The sequence below is a fragment of the Panthera leo genome, chromosome F2 (genome assembly GCF_018350215.1).
Source record: "Panthera leo isolate Ple1 chromosome F2, P.leo_Ple1_pat1.1, whole genome shotgun sequence".
Taxonomy (NCBI): Eukaryota; Metazoa; Chordata; class Mammalia; order Carnivora; family Felidae; genus Panthera; species Panthera leo.
The window spans coordinates 54,466,677-54,482,179 of record NC_056695.1 but is presented as its reverse complement, the minus strand read 5'-3'; the positions used below and the strand labels follow the sequence as shown (position 1 = coordinate 54,482,179).

General features: G+C 44.1%; 1 protein-coding gene across 4 annotated transcripts in view; it reads left to right on the top strand.

Moving 5' to 3' along the window:
* SYBU (syntabulin) overlaps nucleotides 1-14,039 on the top strand; it is a 73,404-nt gene extending 59,365 nt beyond the window's left edge. For all 4 annotated transcript variants that reach the window (XM_042923834.1, XM_042923832.1, XM_042923835.1 and 1 more), the window contains 4 exons: nucleotides 2,366-2,468; nucleotides 8,896-9,099; nucleotides 10,721-10,870; nucleotides 12,405-14,039. In XM_042923834.1, the coding sequence (XP_042779768.1) occupies nucleotides 2,366-2,468; nucleotides 8,896-9,099; nucleotides 10,721-10,870; nucleotides 12,405-13,509 (1,562 nt within the window). In that variant the 3' untranslated portion in view covers nucleotides 13,510-14,039. The remainder of the gene's footprint in view (nucleotides 1-2,365; nucleotides 2,469-8,895; nucleotides 9,100-10,720; nucleotides 10,871-12,404) is intronic.
* The last annotated feature ends 1,464 nt before the right edge of the window (nucleotides 14,040-15,503 follow it).

Here is a 15,503-nt window from a genome sequence, read left to right as displayed (position 1 = left end):
AGGAAACTGAAATGGCGTAAGTAGCATAGACATTTTTCTCTATAATATTACTCAGTCCTGAATGCAGCCACTGGGTACCCCAAAAGAGTCTTCTAACTTCTTTCAGAGTGCAGAAGGTATGTTAGAGAAGTATACGAAAAAAGTGACCTTGGACCCTGCCCATACCTAAGAGTCAATATATTGAGTTCCAATAGCAATAAAACATGGAACAGACTTGTCCCTTCGGTTCAGAGTACATAATTACCAAAGATCAAAGTCATCTTGAGGAAACAATGGATTTTCAGCAGTTGTCTGTTTTTGTTCTAGAATTTCTCTTGTTATTCAGGTAGTAAAGTTATAATTGATGGGCTTTTGTGTTTCTTTTAAGGAATGAAAATTGGGGTGTTTCAGAGCCATAATTTTATGTTAGAAAAGAATATCTCAAACCTGGTGGCTGCAACCACAGGATCTATTTTTGAAAAATATCTGCCTTTATCACTTAATAACCAACCTGATAATTTACTAGCCAGCAAGGCTGGTTGATTAAGGCCATGAGGACTGGCGTATTGCTGGACAGCACTACCAATGATGAATCCTTGAGATTATAAAATACTACAGGTTAGCCAGTGCATTACTCAGAGGCAACTAATTACATTTGGGGAGCTCATTACAATGTTAGACAGTCTCTGAAATCCAGAAGGAATAGCCGGTCTCAGTCCTGATAAATTGCCACCCTAGTTCTCCCAGAATTCTGCTGGGAATTGGGATTCACTGCTGACATCTGTGCTAAGAGGTCATTCTTGGTCTCTTTTCCACAAGAGGCTGCACTTCCTGAGAGGTCCTGGAAGCCAGGAAAGGGATTTTTCTCTCTCTGCCTTGCCATCACCTGGCAAAACAAATACAACCCATCAGTGAGAGGATCTGTTCACCAGTGGGCCAGTCTGGCTGTGTCTTGTACCAATGGGTCATCTTGGCAGTTAGGCAGATGGTAGTATATAGTTTACCCAGGAATCTCCCTGGCGCCCCTCCTTCCCGCTGCCTTCCTGAGGATGCAGCCTGGTATGGAGAAGTGGCAGGGGAACTTGGTCCTGGCCAGGACTTTTCCCCCACAAGCATTGGACAAATCAGCTTTGACTTCTTCAGTGTAGAATAGTGAGATATATGTCTGCCTTACAGAGTTGTCAAGATTAACAGAAACAAAGAATAGAAATCATGTCCTTATAGGGCCTTGTGTTATTATTGTGATGATAATTGTTGTTAGGATCTCAAAGGATTTAGATTATTCATATTTTCCTCAACTCAAAAATGTGAGTTGGCTCTGGGTTCTAGACCAGAAGAGTCATAAATTGTGTTGTAGGAGTTGAGAGATAAGGTCAAATAAAATTGTATCCCTAGATTTATTTTCCAAAAGCATATGGAACATTATCTTTTTTTTTTTAAATCTTCTCTTTCTTCTTCCCACTTCTTCTCTTTTGCATCTTTCACTCTCCTTAACTTCCCCAGGCAATCCTTGGAATATTTCCATTATTACTATTCCAGAACTATGTATTTTTTGTTAGAAATGAATTCATATTAATTATTCTGCAACACAGCATGTTTCTAATTACATACTGAACTGTAGTCTGCGCTCAAAATAGAATGTGATTTTTGTAAAGTAATGAACAATCCCCCTACCCGCTCCCCCCCCCCAACAAGTAAAACTTCACATATCAGTATAATCCAGTTTCCATCACTGTCACTGAACTTTCTTCATTCTGTTTGGAAATGTTCCATTTCTGCTTTTTGTTAGGGTTGTGCTCTTAATAGAAAAACAGCAGCTGGAGTCAGAGAGTCACTGATCAGATAGTGCTGGTTCAAGCAGTTATCCGGACCCAGGCTTTCTTCCCAACGGCTTCTAACAGACTGATTCTCTCCAGACCCTAATGTGCCAGATTCAAGTATGGCTAGCTGACTGCAAAAGCCCAAAGATAAACTCTCCTGGAAAAACTCCTTTGGGACTGACAAGTCTGCTTTTCGTTCTGCCTAAAGTTTGGGCCCTGCACGTTGATGTTGTCGAGGAGTGCCCGACACACAGGAAGAGGCGTGCGTTTCTGCCCCAACCTTGGGTCACTGTGCAGGATCAGCCGGATGATGGGTGTCTTTATGAAACTGGCCTCACCGTGCTTCTAAGCTGTGTTTATGACATGATGTCGTTGTACTTGCACATTCTCTTGTTTGCTTTGAGGGAAAGGCTGGGAGCCTAGAAGGTCTGGAATCCTGCCACTTGCTGCGCTCGAGTGTGCACGCGCCGCGCCGGGAGCCGGACCGGAGAGGCAGGAGGCTGGCCAGCACATTCTCAGGTTTCCTTTCCTTCAGGCCTCTCTCTCACTCCCCTGTTGTTTTTCAGGTAGCGAAGCTGATTTTAGCTCCTCGAGCAGCACGGGCAGCATTTCCGCTCCTGAGGTCCATATGTCTGCTGCTGGAAGCAAGCGGTCCTCCTTTTCACGCAAGTAGGCGCCGTCTCCTGCTCTGTAATTATTGAGACGCTTTAGGCAGGTGACGCACCTGTACTTTATGTTTCTATAGAACCACCTGGATTACTGTCCGTTCATGATTTTGTTATTTTTCAGTGAGTAGGTTTTGGTTTTTATAATGGTTTGAAATTGAAACTTTCCCCTGTCCTACCAACTGTGGTCACAGGGCTTGACCAATATGTGTCTACCCGGTGGCTATCTCTCATCCAGTCCTTGGTTGTGTGTCTGCTCGTCCTTCTCTGCTTTCTCTTTCTCTTGCTCACCCGTGTACTCACCTGGTACCCACCTCCTACCTGCCCTCCTTCATGACTGTGTCGTCTCTTGGCTGTGAAACCTCTGACTTCATAGTGACCCCTGAATACTCCCAACAGTCACTAGGGGAAGGGGGTGAAAAAAGACTAAAGTTAATGGCGTGGGTGGCCACCACCATAAAGAGACATTAGAGCAGAATAGCTAAGTATCTGTGCTCTGGAGCCAGGCTGCCTTGGTTCGAATGCCAGCTCCACCACCTATAGGCTGTGTGGCCCTAAGCAAGTTGCTTAACTTCTCTGTGCCTCAGTTTTCTCATATGTAAAATAGGACTATACCCATACCTACTTCATAGGGTTTATATACACATAGTGTGGGGTCAGTGCTTAGAACATACCAAGCATCAACAGATGTTCACCATGGATGCTATTTGGGTTGCGGGAAGAGAGGAACTGTGGGAAATCATGACCCACCATTCACATTTGGTAGGAAAGGTTGTAAGCCCTAGGACTCTCTCCTACTGTCAGTGACTTCATTCATTCAACAAGTATTTATTGAGCTTCTGCTATGAGACAGGTTCTGGAGATATGGCAGTAAACAAAACTCCATGGAAATTCTATTCATTCTAGTAGGAAAAAAAGACAATAAATACATAAATAATAGAATTATTTTTAAAAACACAGAGAGAGGGGCGCCTGGGTGGCTCAGTCGGTTAAGCGTCTGACTTCGGCTCAGGTCACGATCTCGTGGTCCGTGAGTTCGAGCCCCATGTTGGGCTCTGTGCTGACTGCTCAGAGCCTGGAGCCTGTTTCAGATTCTGTGTCTCCCTCTCTCTCTGACCCTCCCCCGTTCATGCTCTGTCTCTCTCTGTCTCAAAAATAAATAAACGTTAAAAAAAATTAAAAAAAAAAAAACACAGAGAGAAAGGATATTGAGAGCAGTGGGATACGTGGTACATTTTAAATAGGCTGGTTCCAGGACAGCTCTGTGATAAGCTGAGCTCTGAGCCAGGACCCAAACAGTTCAATGGAGTGAGCAGCAAGACACTGGGGATGATTTGTTTTTAGACTTTGTGCAGGTCACTGGACTTTCCCGGGCCGTAGTGTCCAAATTTGCAAAAAAAGGGTTGGACCACATAATTTTTAAGGTCTCTTCCTGGAGAAAAACTAGCTAATTTCTGGAAACTTGCATTCCCAGGATTCAGCAAGCAAATATTTCCCATTCCTCTTGGGTGAGCAGAACGTTTAACTGATGTTTATAAAGGGACCTGAGACCCTCTCTGGTGAAGTTTTATTGTTAAAAAACAAAGCTGAAGCCAGACAAGCAAACAAAAGCGTGAAGCCCACAATGAAAAAGCACAATTGTTCTATCCCCAAACACAATCTAATTTGGAAATAAAGTGCCTCTGGGATCACAGAACATGAATATAAACATTCTCAGTATAAATCAGATGTGGCTTGCTCTGAGAATAAACCATTTATCTAACCCATTCAAGAAAATTAGCACATACCATGGTACAAGGTATCAAAGAGCAAAGCAAAGGAAAAAAGAAATGGCCTGTGGAAGAGGCCAATTTTATTAAGCCTTGCAAAGAAGTTTGTGTTTGTGGTTAATTTCCAAGCTAATGTCAACAATACTGAGTGCCTTACAGAAAATTGTCTAGTCTGGAATCCATGGTTTCTCCAAGTGACTAAAAATTGACATGTTAATCATAAAATAGCTAAATAGAATTACATGCAAATCAGATACAGGCGTCATCAATGGAAAATTGGAATTGACAATGTTCTGTCCATGATCCTCACTTTTTTTCTTCTTTTTATCTGACCCAGGCACAGAGCACTGTCAGTAGATTTCTGTGATGGGGTATCTTGGGCATCTCACGTAATATTTGTGCTCTGTAGGATCTTGCAGTGAGAACAGCTCCTCTAGATGGGCCGGGTATCCATGCCAAACTTTATTATTTTTTTTAATTTTTTTTTCATGCCAAACTTTATAATAATAGCTTATGATCCTTTTAAATGGCTTGCTTCTCCTGTAATAAATGAATTTTCTCTGTGGAAAATTAGCTCCTGGGAGGAAGGTGAGCAGGAACATTTGGGGAAGGAGTGGGAGAAATAAACAAGTGGAGTTGGTGAGAATATTTTTGACAGGGGATTTAAAACACAAAACTTAAAGATTTACAAAGGATCTCTTCTTAATGAAGGCCAACTCTGCAAACATTTCTGAAGAATTCTGTTTCTTAAACTAAAATCCTAATCGGATCAGAGGCAGATAGAAATGAGAAGGGAAAAAAAAGATTGGAATTTGGAGTCAGAGAAACATGGGCTTTAGTTTAGCCTCCATTATTTATTAGGTACATGACCCAGAGCCCTGAGACTTACCATTCTGGAAAATGGGTTAATAGTGGCATCTCCCTCACTGAGTTAAATGAGCTAATATATGAGTGCTTAACATGGTGTCCAGAATTTAGTAAAAGCGTCCTAAGTGGGTTTTAGTCAGTAGTGGTAAAAATGATACTAGTGGACATGATGAAGAAGACGGCGATGGTGGTGATGATGTTCATATTAGTTTTCTCAGGCTGTTGGCGCAAAGTATCACAGACTGGGAGGCTTACACAACAGGAATTACCTTCTCAACAATTCTGGAGGCTAGAAGTGCAAGATCAAGATGTCAGCGGGATTGGCTTCTTCGGAAGCCTCTCTCCTTGGCTTATAAAAGTCTATCTTGTCTCTGTTCCTCAACGTAACCTTTCTCTGTTCCTGTGTCCACGTTTTCTGTTCTTATAAGGACACTAGTCAGACTGGACTGGGATTAATTAAATTTAATTACCTTTCTTTAAAATCCTGTTTCCAAAAACAGCCCCATTCTTAGGTACTGGGGGGTTAGGACTTCGACATTATGAATTTGGGGGGTAGACACGATCCAACCCATAACAGTGATGATGATGATGATGATGATAATGTTACCGGGAAGTAAAGGACAATGTTGGGGGAGGGACTGAAATTCACCTAGGCCCCTTATGAAGTTGGTTCCCTTCTTCCCTTTTCCCTTTCTCTCACTTTCCATTTACTGTATTCAGGTATTCGGGAAGTGGGCAGGGTCCACAGAATTCTGTCTCCTCTTTGTGGAAGGCATTCTTCTTGTCCGCCACCACCAAGGGATTTAGACTGGACTGAGGAAGGTATCGTCGAGTTTGACTGTTCATGGCCATGACAAATATGGAACCCTAGCCTCTCCTTTGAAAATGTTTTGCAATGACTTTGTGCCCATATGTGTTAGCACTTGAACTAAACTAAATGTAAAGAGCAAGACTGATATTTTTTTAAAGAAGCTTTTCCATTTTTTTTAATGTTTATTTGTTTTTGATAGAGAGAGTGCAGGAATGAGGGAGGGACAGAAAGAGAGGGAGGGAGACCGAAGATCAGAGAGTGAAGAGCCTGATGGGAACATGAACTCAAGAACCGTGGGATCATGACCTGAGCTGAAGTCAGACGTTTAATTAACCAACTGAGCTACCCAGGCACCCCCCCCAAGACTGATATTTTTAAGCATGTAGTTTCTTTTTTTTTAAGTCAACTATTATAGTCTAATAACTCATTTCCTGAAATATATTTGAAGATTTTATTGTACTATAGTAATGTTTAATACTTGAAGAGATTTTATTTATTCAGTATCGCAGGTGAGTTATTAAAAATTCCCATCTAACTTAATTTGTATCTTAGTGACTGCACTGTAGTAAAAAGTCAGTGGTGAATTCTTCAGGTAATAACCATATACATAGTACCTAATATACCTGTTTACAAGCTCCAAACAATATATTCTATTTGTGTAAAGTAAGAAGGAGGCATTTCTGTAGCATTCAAAAATCTGTATTTAAATCCTAGTTTGGCTGTGTGTTCTTGGACCAGATTTTTCCCTGAACCTCACTCACTTCACATAACTGAATACTTCACACACTTCACATAATGTAAACGAGAGGTACCAGCTTTATAGCATGAAGCTCAAAATCAATGTAAAACTGTGTTCGTAAAGCATCTGGAACAGGGCTGGGGCACAGAAGGTCATTGGTGAAGGTTGACTCAGAAGAGAATTCCCAGGTCAAAATTAGGGTTAGCTCCTTACTGTCTCTCCTGACTTGTAGTGTGGAATCCTGCATATTTCTCATTGTCACATTGAGAAATAGGCTGGTTGCAGTAGATTCGGAAGTGAAGTGTGGAGAAGCAGATCCAAGCCAGAGCCCGTCGTGTTCTTTTCTGCTGCTCAGCCCAGCACCACTGGGCTGCTGAGTTGGTTTGTCACAAAGCCATCAGCCCATCTGTTCCATATAAAGTGTCCCCTTCTCACAAAAAGGAGGCAGAGTCCCTTTGGATGATTTCAAAAGGAAAGAACTTTTTAACTTTAGAATTTGGTGATGTTTCATTTATGTGTGATTTACTGGGTTGACAGCTAGTTGAAATTATATTTGATTTTGAGTAAGTGTGGTTTTGGAGCCAAGTATACCCACACGCACACTCACATTTACGCACGTTTCTCATTGAGACGTGTCAGTTGAGTACAGATGTAAATCAGAATTGCAAAGAGGGGATTGTCAAAAAGCAGTACTTCTGGATGAAAGGTATCTTGTTCTCTTTCGTTTTCTTGTAATGTCAACAAGAAATATTTCTGACACAGAACTGTTATCCTATTTAAGTAATTTCAACATTCTCAAGATGCTGCCTTACGTAGTAGGTGCCACATCTCTGAAACGAGATTAATAGGGATGTCTGAACAAGTTTTTCCTGTAATAATATCCTACAGCTGAATTCCCCTTAACATCTTATCAGATGTACTCACATGCATTCTTTGATTGGATTTTCACATCGACTCTGTGAGGACAAAAAAAAAAGGTTATTATTATATATCCCCATATATTTAGTAGCTTACTTGCTCAAGTTCCTAGTAAGTGGCATTGCTAAGGCTCAAACCCAAATTATTCATTTAGCTGTCATTTAGGGAGCATCTAGCATGTGCCATGAAGTAGTGGGGATATAAAAGAACAGACTGTGTTCCTGCCTTCAGAAGGCCCTAGTCTAGTGGGAAAGACAAACAATTGTGTAGTTGTGAGACAATGCAATAAACCCCAGGATGCAAGTTTTCATGGAGTACTAGGGAACTTTAAGGAGCCACACGTATACAAGCCTAGGGAAGGAAGAATCCAGAGAAGGCTGCTTGGAGTGGATTTCCATCAGTCTCGAAGTTGTAAGTATCCCAAGGGTTAGGGTAGGGAGTGGGAGAGCATTCTAGGCAGAGAAAATGATAAGTTGAAAAACATGAAAATGGTGGAGAGCATGGATCATCAGGAAAGTGTAAGTTGTTTGGAATTCTGGAATACAGCGGGGGAAGGGAGGAGTGGCAGATGATGGGTTCGATAGGTAGGTGGGATCGGTCCCCTTGAGGCCCTGGGGAGCTGTTGAATGGCTTTGAGGACAGTGATATCCAATTCCATTTTAGAAAGGCCACTCCAGCCAGAGAGTCAGCCTCCTTGCTTAGGGGGCAAAATAACAGGCCAGGGAATGAAGAAACAGCTTTAAAACATTTCAGCAGTTAAACGATAAAGGTTGTGTTAAGTCATCGGGGATGGAAAGAAAATAGGTGGTTAAAACTGTAGGCTTGACACACTTATATGAGCTGTTTATCTGTCCTCTTTTCTCCTCTTCCTTTACGGGCAACCCCGTTTTTCCCTCACACTCCAAATGAACCACCCTCATTTTCTTCCACCAGCATGAACCAAACCCAAACATTTTTAAGCTAAAACAGGTGTACTGGAATGAAAACCACATCTTCAAAACAGCCTCTAAAGTGAACCTAAACCAAATCAATATTTTACATGGTTTGTGTTCTTAGGCATTTGGGATTAATTCAAAACAAGCTTTATGGTCAGAAACTATTTGAAAGAACAGCAGAGGGTGAGGTTGCCTGTGCTAATGGCAGAAGGAAAGAAAGTATCAGTCAGGCGGCAACAAGGCCGTCCCTGAGGACGGTAATTATATTGCCCCTTTCGACTCTGAAGCTTGGATTTCCTTAGTAGTAACTGGCTTTTAGCAGGAGTTAAGTATTAGCATTTGAGCACTGGGAGCCCCAAGCATTTTAACATTTCTCATGTTTTCTCTCCCAGCCGAGGTCCCCATGGGCGGAGTAATGGAGCTTCATCGTACAAGTCTGGCAACAGCCCCCCCTCCCCACGGGAGAAGGACTTCCTGTCCATGCTGTGCAGGAATCAGCTGAGTCCCGTTAACATCCATCCCAGCTATGCGCCTTCTTCCCCAAGTAGTAGCAACTCCGGCTCCTACAAAGGAAGTGACTGCAGCCCAGTCATGAGGTGAGTGCTGTTCATCTCCCAGGTCGTGGGGCTTAGTGTGTCCTACTTGGTAAGTTTTCTTTAAAAAACTTAGAAAAAAAGAGGAGGCGGTTACCTCTCTCAGGTTCGTGACTTCAAGTCCCACATCAGGTTTTGCCCAGTCAGAGCGGAGCCTGCTTGGGATTCTCTCTCTCTCTCTCTCTCTCTCTCTTTCTATCTTTCTTTTTCTGTCCCTCCCCTACTCATGGTCTCTCTCTCTCAGAATAAACTTCAAAAAATTTAAAAACTTAAAAAAAGTTATGCATCTCTTGAGCTCCTGCCTTATTCTGTAGAAAGCCACTTCTCTTTCCTTTCCCGCACTAAGCTGATCTTTCAAGGGCAGCTGCAGAAAGCACTCAAACCATGATTTCTGGTAAGGCTCAGCAGCCCCGGGAGGGACTGGATAGGGAGGAAAAATGGCACTGTGGCAGGGGGAGGGTCCCCAGAACAGGAAAGAATCATCCACGTGTTCATTCAAATGTCAGGTATGTGTTGAGTGCCATGTTGTGCCAGGGACCGTGTAAAGCACTGGAAATGGGACAGTAGACAGCAGGGAGGGTCCGTGTGCCAACTGCCCAGACGATACCAAAGACATTGCTCATCTAGTAACAAAGACATGTTAAGGCTTTTCTGCAAGTACCTGTTGCTGCGTGTGTTTGTAAGAGGTCAGGAGGCTGTCCAACTCAGTCTGGAGGGATCAGAGTAAATGACATTGAAATGAAATCCGAAAGTCAAGCAAGGAATTAATTAGTCCCTGGGGGGGGGGGGGGCATGAGGCTGCAGAAAAAAGGACCTCCACAACCAAAGGGGCCACAACAGGGGGACTGGAAGGTTGGGAGGTGGACACAGGCCATCTGGATGGAGTGCAGGTTCAGCGGGACCAGGGCGAGGGCTCCAGCGCTGGGGAGAAAGCTGCTAGCCCTCCTTCCTCGGCCTTCTTCCTTCTGGGTGGCCATTCTCGTTAGTCAGCTGTCTTCCAGCAGGGATGCCCAGCCCCGGCCAGGCCTGAGAGGGGCCGACATTCCAGCTCAGGAAGATTTCTACAACACCAGACATCTCTCTTACAAAACACACGCTCTGGTGACAGTGGAGTGGCCTTTCCCCTTTGGAATGAGGAAACTTTCCACCAAATCAGCACACTCTTGCCAGGGATTGATTTTGGAACTGTTTGAATTCAACTAATAACAATCGGGATGTTTAGGCAGTGGCACATTGTGTGGAAAGTCAGGCCGTCTCGCTCCAGTCCTTCCCCCCTCCACCCGTCCCACTCATTGTCCTCTAACAGTGCATTACTCCGAATCAGTCCACAGGCAGGCCTGTGCACAATCATGTATTATTTTGTATGAGGTCATTCTTAAGCCATAGAAAACTCCTCCCTCTCCACTGTGTACACCCTCTCCACAAACACCCTCCCCACACTCTCCTGAGTGATGAGCAGTCCTAAGATCAGCAGGTAACATTACAACCCCCTTCTTAAGTGAATCCTGCATCATTGAGGTTTCAGACCCCGGTACCCAGCTGTCTTTCCTTCCCTAGCTGTGAGCTGTGCCGTCACTTTTCTTTTTATAGAAAAAGTAACATTTCATTGCTTGGATTGTTTCAGGCGGTCTGGAAGGTACATGTCCTGTGGTGAAAATCATGGTGTCAAACCCCCAAACCCAGAGCAATATTTGACTCCTCTGCAGCAAAAAGAGGTTACAGTGAGACACCTGAAGACCAAGCTGAAGGAATCAGAGCGCCGGCTTCATGAAAGGTGAATCTGCATTCCTTGCACGCTGAGCTAAGGATGGTTTCTTTTTCCATGAAATGAAACACAAACCCACACTATAGAGAAATAGAAAAGAAAATTTTTTTCATTTTTGGTAAATTCCTGAAATCAGCCTTTCAAAAGAGCCATTTCCTATTCCTCAGTGATTTTGCTGTTTCAGGAGCACCGGGGACCCTCTAAGGTTTGAGAGGAACCTCTGCTTCTGGGTGTGTACAGCTCGGACATGAAGGGTTGGGTGTGTGCGTGGCTATTTTTAAATGGCAGGAACACTGGCAGGAACAATCCCATACTTCCAGCAGTAAGGGTCACACATGGGGCCCCTATCGAGTCCTGTTTATCTCTCTGAGAGCGCGGACGGCCATGTGCACTATGATTCCTGCAAGCTATTTCTGGGCCGAAGGAAGAGGTTCATTATTCTTGGCTAAGTGTTAAGGTAAAAAACAAAAACCAAAAAAAAAAAAAAAAAAAAAAAGCCGATGCTTAAGAGATCTTATCACAGAGAAAAGACCTTTGACATCTTGGGGCAGGCCAGATTTTCTGCTTCATGATTTCCCTCGGAACTTTTTGGGATAGACGAATGGAGCTCTGACCAGGGTGGCTGAGAGTTCAGGGCAGGGGTGGCGTGAGTCAGACCTTACTTTCTGGAAGGCTTTGTTTATGATTTGAAGAATCCCTGTGAGGGTTTGAGCAGTCATGGCAGGGAAGCACGGGAAGGCAATGAAACTGGAGACTACTCCGGTCTAAACTTAGAGAAGCAAAATTAACAACATCTTCTCATGTATATCAGGATCCTGACTGCCTGGTTTTCATATCCACTGAGAATATGAGGACTTGTATTTACATTGACTGTGAAGAAATTATCTATCAGGAGGAATCGCCAACAAAGATCTTGAAATCAGGGTCCTGTGAAGGATCTAAAAAATGGGATAGATTTTCTTCAGTGTAGGATGGATCCACTAGCATTTTCCCCTGAGAAGAGAGGGAATAATTGACTTTTCACAAAGTCCTTGCAATATGCATTTTATAATTCAAAAAAATTTCAAATTATTACTGGAATATGATCAGAACAGTTCTGCAAGGCTAAAACTTACCAGTTTGCCTTCCATCTTTGATCGGTAATTAAAAGTGAAATGAACTTTACTTCCAGAAAGTGTAGATATAAGAAAAAGGTGGTCTACGGACATAAAAGGAGGCTGAGAAACTCTAATGTGTCCTATTAACGAAATTTCAAATATTAAATACCGAATAGAGGCTAATGCTTACACTTCGCGCATCGCCTGACAGCACTCGAAAAGAAAAGCAGACAATAGTCACATTTTTTATTCTGATTCTAGTTACTCTTCTCATTTTTGCTATTTTGCAATTAAGGGGGGCAGTTCCCGGCTAATACCTGTGAGAGAAAAGAAAAAATCAAAACCGATTTAACCTCCAAGTTTCAAGGGCAAGAGCCCGGGCTCCTGGCCTTGGGGCAGAATCGCTAGGCGCCCGCTTGGAAGTTGACCTTGCCTTCTCCCTGCAGGGAAAGCGAGATTGTGGAGCTCAAGTCCCAGCTGGCCCGGATGAGGGAAGACTGGATTGAAGAAGAGTGCCACCGCGTGGAGGCCCAGCTGGCCCTGAAGGAAGCCAGGAAGGAGATCAAACAGCTCAAACAGGTCATCGAAACTATGAGGAGCAGCTTGGCTGATAAAGATAAAGGCATTCAGAAGTATTTTGTGGACATAAATATTCAAAACAAGAAGCTGGAGTCTCTACTGCAGAGCATGGAGATGGCGCACAGTGGCTCCCTGAGGGATGAACTGTGCCTGGACTTCCCATGCGATTCCCCAGAGAACAGCTTCCCCCTCGGCCCCCCTTTCGGCAAGATGGCAGACGGGCTGTCTCCGGAGGAGCAGGGCACCGAGGAAGGGGCCGACGGCGAGCCGCTGGTGGGAGACGGTCTGGCCGACCGCACAGATTTGCTGGATGGCATGGTGACCGCCGCCACCGCAGAGGCCGGCGACCTGGAGCTCCTTCACGCCGCCCCCGCGGCAGCGGCCCTCGACGGCCTCCCCCTGGCGGCGGGGGAGGAAGAGGGCAGTGCGGTGGTGGAGCGAGCGGTGCAGACCGACGTGGTGCCCTACAGCCCCGCGGTCTCGGAGCTCATCCAGCACGTGCTCCAGCTCCGGGACCCGTGGCCCTCGAGCTCAGCATCGCCTGACGAGTCCGGGGCTGACTCGACAGAAAGCTTCCCCGAGTCCGTCTCTGCGTTCATGGTGGATTTAACGCCAAGAAACCCCAACTCGGCCATCCTTTTGTCTCCCGTGGAGACCCCCTCCGCCACGGTGGATCCGGAAGCTCCCGCAACCCGCCTCATGAGCGAGCTGGATTTTGCAGGCCCCACGGAAGAGAGGTTGGACGGCATCATTCCGCTGTCGCGCGGGGCCGTCGGGACGCAGTACTGGAGCAGCAGCTTCCTGGTGGATCTCCTGGCTGTGGCTGCCCCCGTGGTCCCCACTGTTCTGTGGGCATTCAGTACTCAGAGAGGGGGGACAGATCCCGTCTACAACATCGGGGCCTTGCTCCGGGGCTGCTGTGTGGTCGCCCTGCATTCGCTCCGCCGCTCCGCCTTTCACATCAAAACCTAAAATAGAAGTCGTCGTTTCCGTGTGCCAATCTGTCCCGTGTGGCGTCGTGCCAGGTGGAGAAACAGCAGGTCGACTTGCGGCGGCCTCTAGTCTGTCGTTTTTGCTCCTCGGTATTTGATTTGCACTATATTTAGTTGAAGCCTGTTCACTGTTTAAAACCGGAGGTATCTTCAAAGGCATGGAGACCTGGTTCAAGTAAATGCCCCACCAGTGGTAGAGAAAGCATGCTCATGACCCTGCCGTGTCGTCTGAGGTACCCGTTCTTATCCTAGTGGTTCAGGAAGAGAAAATGCAGAGTTTGCACTTTTCAAGACAGCTTCTGTAAGGCTGGCATGTTATCTCCTTGCTTTGCTTTGTGCCGTTTTAAAATGTGTAATTGTTACAGCATTCCAATGGTCTTGTGCACAGCAGGGGACTGTAACCAAAAATAAAACTGTACTTGTGTAATTGGTTTGAAGAAGTCTTGAATAGCTCCTTAGCGTCTTACTTGGGGTTGATAAGATTTGAGTGTTTGCAATTTTTTACTAAATGTAGCTTCAAAGTCGTGAAATGGCTTGTTTGTTCCTAAACCTGTTAATTGATGAGACTGTATGTAAGTTTACGATGTATTAACTTATTTTTTGCTTATTATATAGTGTTTTATTGGAAATTGTTTGTAACCACACACTTCAGCATGATGAAAATAAAGATTAGTGTTTACATTTAAATAAATGTTTTATCCTCCCGTAAAATAATTACCTGTGTGGTTTTACTTCTGTAAATGGTAAGAAAGGCTAAATGGATACTTTCTTCTTTATCAGTAGGGGTCTATAAAAAATGGACTTAAGAAATGAGAAAGAGGGAAAAGAATGATTAAAAGAGGCGAGGATTTCCTACTCTGTCTTTAAAAAAGCATTGTTTCTGACTGAAAGTAGCTTTGATTGCTCTGAAATTACTGATACATTTGTTTGTTCATACATTTATTCACTAAGATGTGTTGAGTATTTTCAGAAAAGTTGGGTTGATTTTCTTTAAGCATGTCAGGGATGCAGAGGGGGAGAATGTGCTAGCACCGTATGCTTCCTCCCCTTGGAATAATAGGGTGGCTGGGAAGGATGAGGTAATATTTGATCTCTGTTACTTTATTTGTCCCTTGTGAGGTGGGGTATTATTCTATTTTACAGATAAGGGAGCTAAACCTCAAAGAGGTAAAATGCTCACAGTTTCATGGTTCATCTCTAGAAGCCAGGATTTCAAGTGTCTGCAAAGCAAATGGTTTTTTCCACTCTACCACAAAGCGAAGAGAATATCCTAAGTTCTCACCCAGAGACTCTTCTTCCCATAGCACTTACCACGTTTAAACATACTGTATTTTGACTTTCTATGTCTTGATTATTGCCCATTTCCCCCACTAAAATACTAGGTCTCTGAGGGCAGGGATCTGTGTTCTGTTTTGTTCACAGATGTATGTCAAGAACTTAAAACAGTATGCATAGTAGGGGTTCTAAAAATTGTCGTTGAATGAATTAATTCACCCAACAAATACTTCTGGGTGCTGGGCACTTCACTGGATCAGTCACCAATACTGAAGGGGACAGATAAGGTTTCTGCCCTCAGGGAGTTTAGGTTCTGTCTGTGAAAGACACAGAACATGCCAATAAATGAAGAAAATCATTTTAGGTAAGTACTAAGTGCTAAGTACTTCCAAGTAAATAAAGTGTTTTGACCAAGAGTAACAGGAATAATGGTAAGGAACAAATCTCTGAAGAAATAACATTAGTACTGATGGATTAAAAAGTGCCAGGTATGTGCAGATATGGGAGTAAATTGTTGCAAAAAGAACAAAAGCAAAGGTTCTGAGTCAGAAAGGGGTTGGGCATGTGATGGGGCATCAAGGAGGCCAGAGTGGCTAGAGTGGAGGAAGAAGTGGAGTAAGCAGGCGACTGGGAGAAGTGGAGAGGAAGCTAGTTCATATGGGGCCATGTAACCATGTTAGGGTTGGTTTGAATTCCTTC